Source organism: Macaca mulatta, chromosome 3, assembly GCF_049350105.2.
Source record: "Macaca mulatta isolate MMU2019108-1 chromosome 3, T2T-MMU8v2.0, whole genome shotgun sequence".
In the NCBI taxonomy this organism is placed as follows: Eukaryota; Metazoa; Chordata; class Mammalia; order Primates; family Cercopithecidae; genus Macaca; species Macaca mulatta.
Window position 1 is genome coordinate 191,659,012 of NC_133408.1, and position 17,981 is coordinate 191,676,992.

Sequence of the window (17,981 nt, forward strand, 5' to 3'; positions counted from 1 at the left end):
GGAAGTTAGGACAGAAGGAAGGGAGGAAGGGAGGAAGGAAGGGAGGGAGGGAGGGAGGGAGGGAGGGAGGCAGGCAGGCAGGCAGGCAGGCAAACTAAATAGAAGGACTACATCTCAGTATTTTTCAAAACAAATACATTTAAAAGCAGTTTTTTTGGTTTTTTTGAGACAGTCTCGCTCTGTCCCCCAGGCTGGAGTGCAGTGGCGCGATCTCGGCTCACTGCAAGCTCCGCCTCCTGGGTTCACGCGCCTGCCACCACGCCCGGCTAATTTTTTTGTATTTTTAGTAGAAATGGGGTTTTACCATGTTAGCCAGGATGGTTTCGATCTCCTGACACGGTGATCCGCCCGCCTTGGCCTGCCAAAGTGCTGGGATTACAGGCATGAGCCACCGCGCTCGGTGTAAAAGCAGTTTTAATGGACAGTACTAATGCTTTATAAGAGCAATTTACAGTCATATGAACCCTAATAATGCCGATATTCATCACTACGGAATAAGTAAAACAATGGCAAATCCAAACATTAGAAAATTATGCAACATTTTAAAAGCAAGGAGGCAGAAATTTATATGGACTCTCATGAAAGAAATTATCAAAAGACATTGTTGAGTGAAAAAATAAATTGCAGAACAGTATGTGAGGTGTAGCACTTATAAAAACATGCAAAGTCATTATATGTAGTCTATGGGCACATGTAAAATGTTGAATCATAAGAAACTGCTGCTTTTCATCAGTTCAGAAATAATATTGGCAATTTCATACAGATCAACCTAATATATAAATATACCAAACTGGTAACAGGGAAATAAGAAGGACTGAGGAGTTAGTAATGGTAAATTCTGATCTACCTATAATGCTTTAATTTTGTAAATAGAAAAAATGTATTGATGTGTTATATGCATACCTCAAAATTAGTTTTCTAAGATTTTAGAGAATCATCCAAGATGATTCACAAAAGTAGAATCATCATGATCAGTAAGAAATTAAGTGACCACTAAAGGTAATCATTAATTCAGCCATAGGACTAATGATGCATTGAGAAGACTATTAAGATATATAATTGTGGAAATGGCTAAAATAGAGATAAAGTATCTATTTCTACCTCCCAACCACTAACAGAAATTTCGACACTTTATACACACTGAGTAGCTCAAAGAAATTGTAAAGATCCATTATTATTTTTAAAAGGAAATTTAACCAGTGAATGCTTTCACTGAAAATGATAACAATATATTCCCAGTATAAACCAGAAACAAAGTCTGCAATAAAAAATTACAATGTCCCTAGATTCAAGTGGGAGGTGGAGAGTCATATTTAAATAATAAGTGCAGAAAAACCAAAATATTTTAAAATAATTGTCCATGCAAGAAAGAAAACAGTATCATCTAGCTTGAGGACCCACTGTTTTTATTTTATAATTTATTTCATGACCTTTAGACTGCTAGAAAAATAAATTACCTTGAGGGCAAAGGTAAACTTTGAGAAAATAAGTGTTATTGTTGCCTGCATAGATAATAGTGTGATTTATTCAGAAGGTGATAGATATTTCATTTTCTTAGACCACAGATGTAAGTCAAGGAACAGAAAGCTCTGACCTAAACTTCACAAATGTCCCTTCCAAACAGGGACACAAAAGAGTAAACAAAAAAAGAAGATCAAATTAAACTCAAAGTGAGAAGATAGGAAAAAATAGATGAGGATATAAATCAATAAAACAGAACGGGGAAAGAAAATAGAGAAAAGTCCATGAAAACAAAGGCTGACTCAAGAAGATCAATAAGATTGATAAATCTCTAGCCAGACTGATCAGGAAAAAAATAAGACAAGATACAAATTATTAGTATTGAGAATAAGGAAGGTGAAATCACTACAGATTCTACAGGTATTAAAATAGTAAGAAATATTATGATCAACTCCATTCCTTTAATTTGTCAAGATAGACAAAATGAACAAATCTCTTGAAAGATGCAAATTTATGCAAGGGGAGACAGATAACCTAAATAGGTACCTATTAAAGAAAGAAAATTTGTTGCTAAAAACTGTCCCATAGGCTGGGCGCGGTGGCTCATCCTGTAATCCCAGCACTTCGGGAGTCGGATCATCTGAGGCCAGGAGTTCGAGACCAGCCTGGCCAACATGGCGAAACCCCATCTCTACCAAAAACACAAAAATTGGCTGGGCATGTTGGTGCACATCTGTAATCCCAGCTACTCAGAAGGCTGAGGCAGGAGAATTGCTTGAACCTGGGAGGTGGAGACTGCAGTGAGCGGAGATCACTCCACTGCACTCCAGCCTGAGCGCGGTGGCTCACGCCTGTAATCCCAACACTTTGGGAGGCCAAGGCAGGTGGATCACCTGAGATCGGAAGTTTGAGACCAGCCTGGCCAACATGGTGAAAAATTGTCTCTACTAAAAATACAAAAAAAAATTAGCCAGGCGTGGTGGCGGGCACCTGTAATCCCAGCTACTCAGGGGGCTGAGGCAGGGGAATCACTTGAACCTGGGAGGTGGCAGTTGCATGAGTCGAGATCGCGCCATTGCAATCCAGCCTGGGCAACAAGAGCGAAATTCCATCTCAAAAGACAAAAAAAAAAAAAAGAAAACAAAACAAAAACCACCCCACAAAGAAAATTTCAGGCCAAGACGGTTTCACTAATAAATTCATGTATAATATAAGAAGAAATATTTCCACTACTACACAACTTTTCCAGAAAACTGAAGAGGAGAATATACTTCCTGATTCATTCTAAGAAGCTGGAGTTACGCTGATACCAAAACCAGACGAAGACATTACAAGAATGTAAGACTACAGGCTGGGGCATGGTGACTCATGGCTGTAATCCCAGCACTTTGGGAAGCCAAGGTGGGAAAACTGCTTGAGCTCAGAAGTTCGAGACCAGCCTGGACAACATAGTGAGATGCTGTCTCTATTAAAAATTTTTAAAAGGTAGTTGGATGTATGTAGTAGGACACACACCTATGGTCCCGGCTACTTGGGAGATGGAGGTGGGAGGTCGAATCTGGAGTGAGCTATGATCATACCACTGCACTCCAGCCCAGGAATTAGAACAAGAACCTGTCTCAGAAAAAAAAAGAAGGAAAAAAAAAAAGTGCACAGGTCTACAACCGTGGTGCATACACAGTTTTATTAATACTCAGCAAGAAAAGGGAGTACACTGTTAACAAACGGCAACAGCATAGATGAATCTCCAAATAATTGTGCTGAAATAAATCAGTCCAAAAAGCATACAATTCTGTATGATTCCACTTACATACAACTCTAGAAAATGCAAACTAATGTTGGGGACGAGGACGGATGGCAGGGGAAATGCAGAAAATTACAGAGGGGCATGAAGAAACTTTGGGAGATGAATATATTCACTATCATCATTGTGGTTTCGTTTTCAAGGGTGTATACATATATCAAAGCTTATGGAATTGTACATGTCAAATATAGCTTATATCAACTATACCTCAATAAGCCTTGTTTTAAAATTTTTCTTTTTGAAAAAAGGACAAGAATCTAAGCTTCCTTACTCCTCCTGGTTTAGTAGTAAACTTGGACAATTTCACTTGTACTTAAAATGACATTTCAGAATTTTAAAAATAGGATTTTAATAAAATAGTGAAGTTATTACACAAAATATTTGCTAGTAGTTAGCAAATATGTTTGTAATGCACATATAAATAAAGCCTCATAACATGATATAAGCAAATATCTATCAATCTTAAAATTTTTTAAATGAAAGAGCAACTATATTACACATTGACTTTTTAGAGAGGGTTGGCATAGAAAGATAAGGAGTCAAAGAGGAAGGTAAGGAAAGAGAAAGGATGAGAAAGTAAATATACAAGAAAATGTAACCAGAGGCTCAAAAAAAAAAAAAAAAGCAAAATAGAGACAGAATAAAATAAAATAAACATTTTGGCCTATTTATATGATTCTTAAGATCAAAATAACTTGCTGTGAGATTTTCATCAAATGACATTTAGATTAGAGAAAATATACATGAAGCAAGCCTCACCCCAGGCAATACAACAGCTCCGATTCCACTTTTCAGCTTTGACCTGCCTCGGCCACCTCGTCCCGACAGTCCTGCACCTCGAGGTCTCCGCTTTCCTGGAAATCCAGACCCACGGCCCTATGTAACAGATTAGGAAAAGTCAACATTCTGTGACAGCCGAAAAGAATTTTTAAATCCAAATGCCACTGAGATAAAACATTTTATCAAATGTTACACAAACACTTCTTTAGGTAAGTATTAAGAAACCTGGCTTATTATTTGTATCTTTAAAAGCATACTCCACAACTTAAAAATCTAAATATAAAATGTTTACAATCTTAGAATCATACCTTGGGCCTGTCACTGTGAACGCTTTCAGCAAGCCTTTGCATGATTTTTCTCTTTCCCACTCCTACATTCTCGGTGGCTACAACAACTATAGCCTAATCCAGATATTTCGAAGTGCAACAAATTATATTTAATATAGAGTACGTATAAGGAAGAACTCTCTCATTAACCGGTCTTGCAGTGATTACAGTAATAGCTAGTATCTATTGAGTACTTACTATGTACTAATCTAAGAATTTTTTACTCTCAACAATTCCATATAGCAGGTTTTATTATCCCCATTTTAGATGACTTTGCTGAGGAGTAAAAAGGTTAAGTAACTTGTCCAAAGTCACTTATCTAGCAAGTCTGGCTCCAGCGTCCCTGGGTTGGAACCATATTCTGTACTGCTACATCAGCATGAAAGTTCATTTTTGCTAGTGTGTAACAGTATTCTTCCTGTCATTAAAATTAAGTCAGTTTCCTTCACTATTCAACAGTTCTCTTATGAACTCAACATTTCTACCTCATTCACTATAGTACTTAGAGGAAAATTTATTATTATTACTTTTATTTTTGAGACAAGAACTTGTTCTGTCATTCAGGCTGGAGTGCAGTGGTGTGATCACAGCTCACTGCAGCCCAGAACTTTTGGACTCAAGTGATCCTCCTGCTTCTGCCTCCCAAAGTGCTGGGATTACAGGAGTAAGCCTAAGCGTCTAGCCAGGAAAAAATATTTGAGGATTATGGGAAAGCTGGCAAAAGGCTTTGTGAAAGCTTTGCTTTAAATAATCTGAATAATAAATACTTGAAATGGAAATAATTTATCTGACTTCTTACACAAAAAATAAACGTATGGGAAAATGTGTTAGTTAAATCCCCTGATAATTTAAGAACCAGAGTATGGTGCTCCCTGCTCCCCCACCCTTGTTTGTACTAATTAACTACTCCTTGAAAAAACCTGGCACCTACCTAAGTAGATGAATTATGTATATTTAAAATTATCCAGATGCTCAGGAAAATACTTTGATGTTTCCCTCCCAACAAGTTAAATAATATGTCATATCTTCAACTGATGTCCCTCATCATAGTTTGAAATGAACTTATTCCCTATTTAGCAGAATGATTTCCAAGTAAAACTTTATGGTGATACTGTAAGCATAAAATAGATACACATGAATAAAAGGAACGGGAGGAATGGTTTTTTTCTCTTTGGATGTAATAAATACAGCCAGCTTCCAGTTTCAAACTGCCACTCCTGTCTTCTCTTAACCTGCTCTCCTTGAGATCCCTTGAGAGATGCATCAGCTTCTTTCAACAACAGATGTATGGGATCAGCTTAGTTTTTTGGGTTGTTTGTTTGTTTCTGAGATGGAGTCTCGCTTCTACGCCCAGGATGGAGTGCAATGGTGCGATCTTGGCTCACTGCAACCTCCGCCTCCTGGGTTCAAGCAACTCTCCTGCCTCAGCCTCCCTAGTAGCTAGGATTACAGGCACATGCCACCATGCCTGGCTAAATTTGTTTGTATTTTTAGTAGAGACAGGGTTTCACCATGTTGGCCAGGTTGGTCTCGAACTCCTGATCTCAAGTGATCCGCCCACCTCAGCCTCCCAAAATGTTGGGATTACAGGCGTGAGCCATGGCGCCTGGCCAAGTTTGTTTTGTTTTTAAATTGGTATTAAAGATTTTTGAAAAATTAAGTCAGTGATTAAAAACCAATACTACAGTAATCTCTCAATTATTTTCTCCAACATCAAATGCTGACCCAGAAAAACAAAAAGTGAAAACTGGTGGTCTATATTACAAAACTGTCAAATGACTCTTAAAATATTTATACCTCAATATCTTGGATGATATCGGGGGAGGTAGGGAAGTTTAAAAAAAAAAAAAAAAAAAAGAATTGTTCTTCCAGTCATGAAAGAAAATAAAGTATAATCTAGAATTCCTTAAAATCCTTGATGAGTCTAAATTAAAGTCATATTCCAGAATATTAAATATGGAAGATGAAGAAAAATTGTCACCTCTAGTCAATGAGGTATTTTAACTTTTGAGTTAATACTTTTCCAAATTAATTTTTTTCTCTTCAAAATGCATCACACTACTTACTTCAAGGACTGACAGAGTCACCAACCAATGGCATGGGGGGAAAAGCCCTGTCACTTTAAGGTATTAACCACAGACAATGAAATCTGCCACAATTTTGGTATTTCTTCTCCATGAGAACATAATAAATTAATGGAGTTTTTCTTTTGCTTTTTTCTAAGCAACAAAGTTTTATGATATCGTGAATGAAAATGTCCGTAATTACCTTTTGGTCTACATGTCAAGGACTTCTCCCTCATAAAAACAGTAGTAATCACAACAAAAGGAATTAACCATAAAAAGAGGTATTAAAAATGTGTACTTGATTTTTAAATGCATATTATTTCTTTACATTAAAATTTTTAGATTTAAAAAGTGTCTCTGGAAGCTCAATCTAGAAAAGAAAGATTTAATTCTTAACATCCAGTAGGGCAAAACAATCAGACAGAAATGATATATGAATGTAAATGCAATTTTATTTACCACTTTGATGCTCCAAATGGCACTGCCAGGAAGCTGCCTGGGTTTAAAAATTTCCCGACCTTCTGAAATGTCTGGGGACCAGGAAGGTGGGCTCACTGTATTATGGGTACTCCAAGCCCCCTAGGATATGGCAGTTGAGAAAATAGATGTGTAAAACTCAGCAACATAAAAGGTCAAAGCCAGCAACTAAGGAATTTTAGAACAGCAAAAACAAATGCAAACGTATGGAAATTTAGGACAAGTTGCTTCAAGGAAGGCAAAATAAGCTTATCACTAACAGTGACTTAAACATTTAAGTATAACTTAAATAACTTAAATGTTTGCGGCTACAATTTACATTAAATATTTAATTCTGGCTGAGACATCACTACAATGAAACATTAAAAATTAAGGTTTATATGACATCAACATTGACTCATGAACTGCAATTACTGCACCAAAAAGTAAATAAAGGTCAATCACACTTTAAGGATTAACACTAGAAGAAAGTACTGGGGGATTATTTTTCTTCTAACAACTATCATTCTACTTAAAAGGAGAAATGGATAACCATAAGGAATTCTATATTCTATAGCTATAAACGACCAAAACCAGTAGGCCAAAGAATGAGATGAGAAACATAAGCAATCGATAAATGCATAAACTTTAAACTGTGGAGAGTTGGTAACATTAAAATACAAATACCATTATTTGTGTTAGCATTTAATCACTCCTTCTTCAGTGACCATTAGTTGTGGGTTTGGGTTTCAGTTTTTACTTAGGGAAATGAATATTTGTGGAAATTACATCCAATGGACAAATACGAAGAAATGTTAAAGCAAATTGTCCTAAATTTGCAAATTAAAATGCCTAAAGTATCTGATAAATTATATAGAAAATAGTATCTTATTAAAAGCTATATAACTAAAACTAAAGCATTCTACATCCAAATAACCACATTCAGCAACACCCTGAACTAATCTGATGAAGATGCTAAACAGCATACAAAAAAATGTTTACTCCACAAAGATAACATTTTAAAGAAAAACACAAGACAAATGTCAAACAATAAAATAATCTATTTTGAATTAGGTAGATCAATGGTGCATGCTATAATTTTACCAATTAAGTAACCAAAACTTAAGACAAGGTACATAGTACTTACCGGGTTTCTAGAATATTATCAAATTAACAAGTAGTATCTCATTAATCACATAAAAATACCACCAGGAATTAAAATAACTAGAAACAAGAATGTGACTACTCTTGGAGTAAGAGACAGGTAATGGAATAACAGTATTTTGAGAAAAGCCATGCAAGCAATAGACTGGTTTCATTTTTAAGTCACAAACCCAATCCACAGACATTGAAGTCCGGCTATCCAACTCACTCTCTCCAGCAAAGACTTTATTTATTTTCCCTCCAGGATCACCCTTGGGTATTCTTTCTTACCCATCAAATCTCTAACCTAGCTCACGTAATCACTATGCTGATTTCACTAAGCAGCAACCACTGCAGGTCAATTACCTCACTTTCATAATCTCAAATCAACTTGAATCTGTACCTATGTCTTCTTCCCTACTATTAGTAGTCCAGGGTCTTAGGTAACCTCTGTATTGTCAAAAGCCATTTCTCTTTTCTCATTTTACTCATGCTCCTAACATGTGGCATACTATTCTGCTGGATTTGGCAGCAGCACACCTGTGGATGTTTCACTGACTTCCTCGCTCATCTTTCTTCATCTCCCGTACATGTTCTTCCTGTATTTGACTTCCAAAGCCCTGGAGTTTCCCAGGGCTTGAGCCTAGACCTGAAATGGTATTATCTACAACGAGGGTGTCTTGGAAGTTGTTGCCTCTTAACATTCTTGTATCTAGTTTTAATCAGGTATCTCCAAATTAGCAGGATTTTCAACTTCCTTCTTAGCATTTCCATTTTCTCACACAAAACCTCTTAAGTTTGCCATGTTTAAAAAATTTCTCCCTTAACCGGTTTCATCCCAGTCTTCCCCATCCTTATAAATGGCACCCAGTCCCTTGTCACTCTCCTCTGCTCCTTCAGTCCTCTCCCCCAACACTTCGTCAATGCAGATCATCAGTAAATTCAAGACTTTTTATCTTCAAGTTTTGTCTCTGATCCTTCTACTTCTTGTCACTTCCACCGCCAGCAGCCCAGTTGTCGCCACCACCATCTCTCGCCTAACATGCTGCAAGAGTCTACTGCTGGTTATGCTGTTCCCAGCCTGCATCTACTCCAGCCTTTCCCCACAGCAGCCAGAGGAACTTTGCGCAAGTACAAATGTGATCAAGCAAGTCACTATTCTATTTCAAACCTTCAACTGCTTCTCAAAGCACCTAAAAGACAAACCTTTCCCAGTGCCTTTCTCCAACCTCATCTTGTGGCACTTGTCTCCCTGCTACTGTGCTCGGCTACTCTGGCTTCCTTCTGTCCTTCAAACATGCCAAGCTCTTTATCAGTCAGAGCCCAACTGACTCAGAACACTTTACTATACCATTCCAGTCCTTCAATAAATGTCTGCTGCTTTTTTGTTTGTTTGTTTTTGAGATGGAGTCTCGCTCTGTCACCCAGGCTAAAGTGTGGTGGTGCGATCTCGGCTCACTGCAACCTCCACCTCCCGGGTTCAAGTGATTCTCCTGCCTCAGCCTCATGAGTAGCTGGGATTACAGGCATGCACCACCATGCCCGGCTAATTTTTGTATTTTAGTAGAGACATCATGTTGGTCAGGCTGGTCTCAAACACCTGACCTTGGGATCCACCAGCCTTGGCATCCCAAAGTGCTGGGATTACAATCGTGAGCCACCAGGGCCAGCCATGTCTGGCGTTTTCTAACCCTTCAGGTATGGCCTTAAATATTTTCTCATCAGGAGACCTTTCCTTAGTACTCCCAATGAACCATCATCTCTCTTACCACAACATCAGTACCCTCTCATTCCATCACCACCTGGGACATTTTATTGTTTGCAATTGTATTTAGTGGTAGGAAGTGGGGAGCAAGAGATATCTAAATTTAGTTCTCTCAATATTTCCGTTGGTTTTTCTCTGAGATTTGGCTTACATCTTAAATTCCTTTTAGTCGATAGTTTAATATTACATTGGCAGTAGACAGTTCTCAAAAATATGACACAGAAAGTCATACTCTAAGATAAAAATAATGTTGAATAATTTTATTTCAGAAATAGGAATTTTCTGGTAATTATGTATTATTCATCATAATTTAAAAGTTAGCTTTGATGCCAAAATTTTCTCTCATTTCAAAAAGAAGACAGACTTTGTGTAATTTTATAGTTCTGAAGAAAAATTATCATTATACTTGATATTCTGACAAATTATCTAGTATATTCCTTAGACCTTAAAACTAAAATATAGCTATAATTATCAAAGTTTAAATTGTCCTTCAGATCTTAGCTTTGATCAAGAACTTACACCATTCAGAAAAGGTTAGCTGCCCCTATAATATATGGGCTCTCCTCCTACAATCCAGCACTTTCTATACTGTAATTGAAGATCATGCTCCTTTCTGTTCAGCACTTACTGAACTTTTTTTCTGCTCAGCATCTATTGTCTCTTTTTGCATCTGTGTATGAATTCATCAATAAACAATGAACTATGACATGAAATACACTAATGCCTCCACCAGTAATAACCTAGAATTTTGAATTTTTTCACTTATAAAAGTTACTAAAAATTACTAAAAAAAAAATCTATATAATGCCCCCTTAATCTATCAACTGAACTAAAAGCAAAAGAGTTCCTAATGTAATCATTAAGTTGTAAATAGAACCAACCTGCTATCAAATACTACAGAAACTAAATAAATACTACCTGGCAGGGACTGAATTTGAACCCAAGAAAAATAATTTAACCCCAAAATCGTTTAATATTAGCATTAAATTTCTTTCTGCTTTGAGGCCAATTTCCCAGGTAAACTGTCCAAGCTAGTAGGTTATACAGGGACTGTGGGATGGGGAAATAAGAACAATAATGACAGGTGGAGGACAGGCTATTTAGAAGCAACTTTCTATTAAAAGTCATATTCTATTGCTGGTTGTTAAATATGATCAAAGTCACTCTTACAGCCCAAGAGTACTATCAGTTTTAAAAGCAGCCAGAGAAGGTCTGGTGTCTCACTGGCAAACTTTACACCTCCAAATCCTAAATCAATCCCGGCCCCACACTCTTCCAACATACTATGCAAAACCAAGGTTGCATATAAACAGTGAGTCTACTTTAGGAAAAGTGAAAGCAATGAAGAGAGAGAGCAGAAAGGAAGATAACTAGTAAAAGAAACAAACAAGTTTACAGTTTGTCTTTTTGGTAAATATAATCACTTGTGTACATTGGAGCTACAGCAGCAAACACTTCACTATTAAAGGAATTCTTAAAAGAAGTCTCATATATAAAATTGAGTTCAATATCAAGTAGAAAAAGAAATTAGACCTAATCCTGTTTTGATAACAAAAGAAACAGTTTTATCCGCTTTAGCCTTCGATAATTTCAGAATACAAATTAGGTGGCGCTAGCAACAGTAATGTCTCCAAAAATACCACAAACAAGTAAACTAAAAGGAAAGTCTGGTACTTCTAACCTGCTGTATCGTTAGCCTGATGTTCCAAAGGGGTAGATATGTTTTAGGTTTAAAACTATGGTTCTCTGGCTACTTTTAAAACTGAAAGTACTCTTCTTATAATATAAAGTAAATTTGTTATAATTTGTCCAAGAGATATCAAAATACATTACCTATGTTTTCATTTATGAAATTTTCTTGAAATATTTACTGCAGGCCAGGCGTGGTGGCTCACACCTGTAATCCCAGCACTTTGGGAGGCCAAGGTGGGTGGATCACCTGAGGTCAGGAGTTCAAGACCAGCCTAACCAATATGGCAAAACCCCGTCTCTACTAAAAATATTTTAAAAATTAGCCATGTGTGTTGACGTGCACCTGTAGTCCCGGCTACTCGGGAGGCTGAGACAGGAGAACTGCTTGAGTCAGGCAGGCAGAGGGTGCAGTGAGTGAGGTCACGCCACAACTCCAGCCTGGGCAACAGAGCAAGACTCAATCTCAAAATAAAAAAATAAAAACTAAAAAAAATAAAGAAATATCTCCTGCAAATAATATGTTTCATAAAATGCCTAATAGAATCTTTCAATACCAACATGAAAGCAATTAGAACATGAAGGTGTCTGAACTAGATCACAGTAGTGTGATTACATTTAAATATCTTTCTATAAGATGTGATGATACATACAGGGTAAATAATACAAGAAGACCTAAGATTATTATGATCTCAGAATTTCCTAATCAGAATGGGAATACAACCGTGCAATGAGAGAAATGGACTAAAGACAGAAATAAAAACAAATGATATGATTTAATATGATAAATTTAAAATTTCCACTTTATTTTCCACCATTTTAAAAGACCATTCCTTATAGTATTAAGTTTAATGCATTTTTAAAAATCAATAAAACAAGTAGCACATTTCTCTAGTTCAGGACTCCGCTTTCAGGGTTATAGTCAAAGATGATCCTAGAAGTGCATTTTAATTGGTCTAGGGTAGGACCATTAGACTGATGCTCTAAAATCTACCAAGCTGATTACAATATGTGGCAGTGTCAATAACCACTTTCTTAAACCCAAGTCGCAAAGTACATAAACCTACAAAAATGCTGAAAAATGGTCCAGGCGCTGTGGGGCTCACACCTGTAATCCCAGCACTCTGGGAGACCCAAGATGGCAGGATCGCTTGAGGCCAGGAGTTTGTAACCATCCTAGTCTACACAGCAAGATCCCCATCTCTATTAAAAAATAAATATTTTTAAATGCTGAAAAATGAAATACTAAATTTTATAAATATATAACTTCAATAAAAGATGTGAAAATACAACTAAGTCATTATGACAATTTGTATGAAACAACATCCAATTTGCTGTCTGTTACTTCTCCTACCTTATCATGTCTAATTTTTCCTCATCTTTGTGAAATCCTGCGTCTACAGTAGGCAAGAAAACAAAAAACAAAAGGAATCTTACTCTATTCACAGCCATCAGAAAAATGTGTTACTATTCCTGTAGTCAGTCAGGTTCTAAACCACACATTTGAGATATATTTGAAACATGTCATAAAGAAAATAAGCATTATATTTCTCACTAAATAGCACCTAAAACATTCCATATGAAAGGAAAAATACAAAAAACTAAACTTTAATTACTAACCTCCTTAAAGGAAAATAATTCTATATGATTTGATGTTTGATAATGGATGTCCAATACCTGAGACATAAATTCCATTTTCTGGGTCCTAACATCTCAACTTCAGAAAATCCTCTATATTGGGTTACTTGGATTATATATTCAAAACTTAATATATTTGAAAATGTGCAGAATGATTTGTTGCTGCAACAAATGGTTTAGCAATTATCTACATTAAAACGTGTTCCATGAACAACAGAAAAAGAGTATTTCTACTTCAGTCCTTAAAGACTGTGAAAGCACAGCAACAGTCTTAGTTTGTCGATCTTGAATTCTTTTGGTATTTTAATTTCACCAGTAATTCTGGAACTGCTTTTTTCATATTTCTCAAAATGTTTTGTATTGCATTGTCCAATAAGGCAGCCACCATCATATGTGACCACTGAGCACTTCTAACGTAGCTAGTCACAATTGATATGTTTTAAGTATAAAGCATCTTGTTCATTTTTATACTGATTAAATGCTGAAATATTGTTTTGAATATACCAGGTTAAATAAAATAGATTAAAATTTATTTCACCTGTTTTTGTTTTTTTAAGTGTAACTACTAGAAAATGTAAAATTACACACATGGTCTGCATTATATTTATATTAGATAGCACTGGCTTACCATTCTACTGGTTGGTTAGCTTGTACCTCCAGATAACATCTGATAATCCAATTACTAGCTATCACAAACTAGATCTTTCAGATGTTTCCTATTAAAATGTTCATTTAATTTTGAAGTGAATTCCTCGAAAAGCTCATATAATACTATTACAGAAAATCAACTTAACAATTTGCCCACCATGGAACATAACTTAAGGTAAATCTACATTTCTCTGGTTAGTATTTACCGTACTGGTAAAGACCAAAGAATTGGTAAGGTTCAACAAAATATGAAAATGCCAGTGATGTTAACAAAAAATAGCTGGAAACCAAAGAATCTTGCTTACATCACAATCACAGCCAGGAAAATGCAGCTTATTTTATAGCCAGTCTCCAATGTGAAGAATATGCAGAAGAAACAATAAAAACATAAGTATAATACAGAAATGCCTGATATCAAAGAAATTAATGTAACAGAATACTGAATTTCAGTATTTCTAATGTAAGGATATACACACTCCTATCTGTAGAATATTTCCTGCAAGTTATGGCCCCAGTACCTCACTAATGGAAGATCTATCTTGTACTATTCAATTCATACTCTCCCTAATAACAGCACTGTATTAGTAGGTTCATCATCAAGTGAAGGCTGTTTGCTACGTAACTAAAACCAAGACTGGAAAACTAAAAAGCTGGAGGGAGGGAAAACACAGCCTACAAAATGCTTACAAGATTAGCAGCAAATGATGAAGTAGTAACAAGAGGGGCAGAAAAATAGATTATCATCAGATTTGGGAATTGAAAGACAGCTCAGCAAAATACTAGGATATGGTTCATATAAGATGGAATAAGCCTGGAAATACACCCCCCTCCCCAATATTTCAGAACATAAAGTCTACAGAAAAAGAGTCCTAATGTATTGAATCTGGTTTCTCAACTGAAACAAAAGTCTTCAAGGAAGAAGATACATGTAAAATTTTACAGGAATACATATGAAGTAGTATCTTTAAAGAATGTAAATATATGAACCAAAAGTAAATGTGAGATTCAAATTTCCATTGCTAAAGTCTTTTCAGAGTCACGACGACATTATTATTATACAACCATTCAAAATAAAACAAAAAAACTTACTGGAAAGGAGAACAACTGGTTTGAGAAGAAAAACCTTTCTTGGTAGAGCAGAAACAAATGTCAAGGAAAATACTTAGAAAAAAGGCATATATAAAGAATGGTCTAGTTTTACTGCATACGTCTTTGCCATGCAGAAACAGCTAAATCCCATCTGACAACTACTTTGCCTTTGGTGTACCTTGTCTTTAGAGAACAAAATATATCTGGGTTTGATATAGAGGAGACTAATTTTCAAATTAAAAAATGATTTTTCTTAAAAGCCTGGCCTTACAGTTTAAAAATTATATGATTAAAATCGAGATATTATTCCTATAAAAAGCCAAACTTTAATCCATTTAAATCATGAAACTTAAAACTTAACTTGAAGCAATTTAAATCATGAAACTTAAAACTCCATATTACCACCGTGAATTAACACTTCTCCACTACCTGTTATCTTGCAATTTTAAAAAACACTTCAGAAAGTAGCAATTTCATAAAATTATGAATAGTTCATACCTATAGTATCTTCATTTTGCCATGCAGTTTTACTTAAATCTCACTTAAAAAGAAATGGAACTCATTCTTAAAGGGTAGAATGTACATAATGTAAAGCAGTCACAGGAAGATTTATCTTTACTTACTGAAAATCAACAGTACAATTCTAAGATTTTTTTCTCATGAAACTATTGAAATAAGTCCTACTTGAAAAAAGAAATCCCACGAGAGTTAGCAATTAATAAAAACATCAAAATGAGAAATTTCCCAGCAAGGAAAATTCCTGTCATAAATATTGATGTTTATGCGGTTAAAAATATACACAATAACTATACTGCATTTTAGGCTCTATTTTTACTGTGGCACAGAACTAAAAGAATTTTTAAAGCTCTATTAGAAACTATTATCAGCCGGGCGCGGTGGCTCACGCCTGTAATCCCAGCACTTTGGGAGGCCGAGGCGGGCGGATCACAAGGTCAGGAGATCGAGACCACAGTGAAACCCCGTCTCTACTAAAAATACAAAAAATTAGCCGGGCGCGGTGGCGGGCGCCTGTAGTCCCAGCTACTCAGGAGGCTGAGGCAGGAGAATGGCGTGAACCCAGGAGGCAGAGCTTGCAGTGAGCCGAGATCGCGCCACTGCACTCCAACCTGGGCGACAGCGTGAGACTCCGTCTCAAAAAAAAAAAAAAAAAGAAACTATTATCAAATAGGTTGCATCTTTATCGCCCAACTGAGTTGAAATTCTAAATAAGATCACTTCAAATTTAATAAATGACATTCTTAACAGCATTTTTAAAATGGCTGAAACACATAAGTCAACATTACACTGAAGTTCTATCTGCAGACAGAAAAAGTTGCCATTCACACCAAAACTACACATATACCTTCTGATTTTATAGAATTGTTCCAATATCTTTTCTGTCAATATCATTAAAATCACCCTACCTGTTTGGACCGAGGTCTACCAGGAGAAAATTTTCTTTTAGTAATAGCTGGTTTACCCATGCCAATTTTTGGAGTGACTGAGATGTAAGTTGTTGGCATGATGTTTCCAGCAGAGGAACTAAGAGCTGAAGGGTAATTGTGCAGCATGTCATGCAAAGGCAAGTCTGAAGAAGGTGTTGGGGAGGAAGACACATCTGCCTTGCTTATGTCTGCTGATGATGAAAATGATGACTCTGTCTCAGATGATAACTTTATAGATTTGTCTCCTTGGTATGAAACATCTTTCACACAACTCTCAATTGTAGGAGTCATTTCAGAGTCCATCAATCCAGTAGAAAGTTCAGAATTTTCTTTCTGTTCCTTTTCTCCTTGTAGTCTTTCTATAACCAACTGTTCCTCAGGACATAGTGAAATACTTCCCTCATGTGGGGACACTAAGGTTTCCAGTGGAAGAGTGACAGATTCAATGACTAATTTTGGAGGCCCCGATTCTTCTTTGGATACCACTGTTTTAGGTTCCTCTAACAACTGCAGTTCCTCTTGCTGCACAATGATCTGGTGTGTAACGACTTCAATGTTTTCTGTCACTTCCATTTTATCTTCCATTTGATCTTCGCCACAAATATGCTTCACTTCAGAAGACGTTTTCATTTCTTCACTATCAACTTCATTAGAAATCTGTTTTTCCAATTCGGTATTCATTTTATGTTGGGATGATACTACAAAATTCAGAACATTTGTTACGGTAATGTACAAATTTTAAATTTTCTAACTATAGATATATAAAACATTTTGCTACACTAGAACTTAAATCAGAAGGTATTCATCAAAGCAGGCAATTATTAAGTGAATGAAAGCCAAAGTACACAAGGATTTATGGATTAGAATCAGCCCCACACATGAAAACATGATGTTTTACAATTTAAGTACTTCCAAAAGGACTGAAAATTATACAGGAAAAGTTCTCATACTCATTTTTTAGTTAAGAAAATGAGGATCAATCATGTTATGTGAGATACCTAAGTTAAAAAGTAAAGACTGACCTAGAATGTGAAGGCATTTTCTAATAGCAGATACCCAGATGTAACAAAGTTACTATAGACTCAAAAGCACAGACAGAAAAGATTTACTAACCACCAATATTTATTTTGCTTAACCATACCTGCCAACCTACCCAAAACATTCTTTGGATATAATCCTTGTTCCTCATCAGTCTATAACTTAAAAGACTAATCTTAGGAAATCTATAAACTTAGATATCAGAAAATACAGTCACTGGCTGGTAAATTTTAAATGAGGATACCAGCATGTTAAACCTTTAAGTCAATCTTGCTTAAACGTTAGAGGTGCAACTGACATGAGCTATAAGTGGTTCTATAAAGTAGGACCGCTGAAGATAAAAAGCATTTATTCCAAATCTCATCAAGGTAATTTTTAAGTTATAGTAAAAAGACACTACCATCCTCATTTACCAATCAGTGACTAAAATTTATCTATGTTCTTTTTTTTTTGAAACAGGGTCTCACTCTGTCACCCAAGCTGGAGTGCAGTAGCACAAACATGGCTCACTGCAGCCTCAACCTCCTGGGCTCAAGTGATCTTCCCACCTTAGCCTCCCAAGCAGCTGGGACTACAGGCATGTGTCACCATGCCCAGATACTTTTATTAATTAATTATTTATTTATTTAGACA

The 17,981-nt window shown here is 36.1% G+C and overlaps 1 protein-coding gene across 23 annotated transcripts in view; it reads right to left on the reverse strand.

The window, feature by feature from the left end:
* KMT2C (lysine methyltransferase 2C) overlaps positions 1-17,981 on the reverse strand; it is a 298,088-nt gene that overhangs the window by 102,788 nt on the left and 177,319 nt on the right. For all 23 annotated transcript variants that reach the window (XM_028846502.2, XM_028846498.2, XM_077997768.1 and 20 more), the window contains 3 exons: positions 16,290-17,008; positions 6,897-7,016; positions 4,025-4,141 (listed from right to left, as the gene is read on the reverse strand). In XM_028846502.2, the coding sequence (XP_028702335.2) occupies positions 4,025-4,141; positions 6,897-7,016; positions 16,290-17,008 (956 nt within the window). The remainder of the gene's footprint in view (positions 1-4,024; positions 4,142-6,896; positions 7,017-16,289; positions 17,009-17,981) is intronic.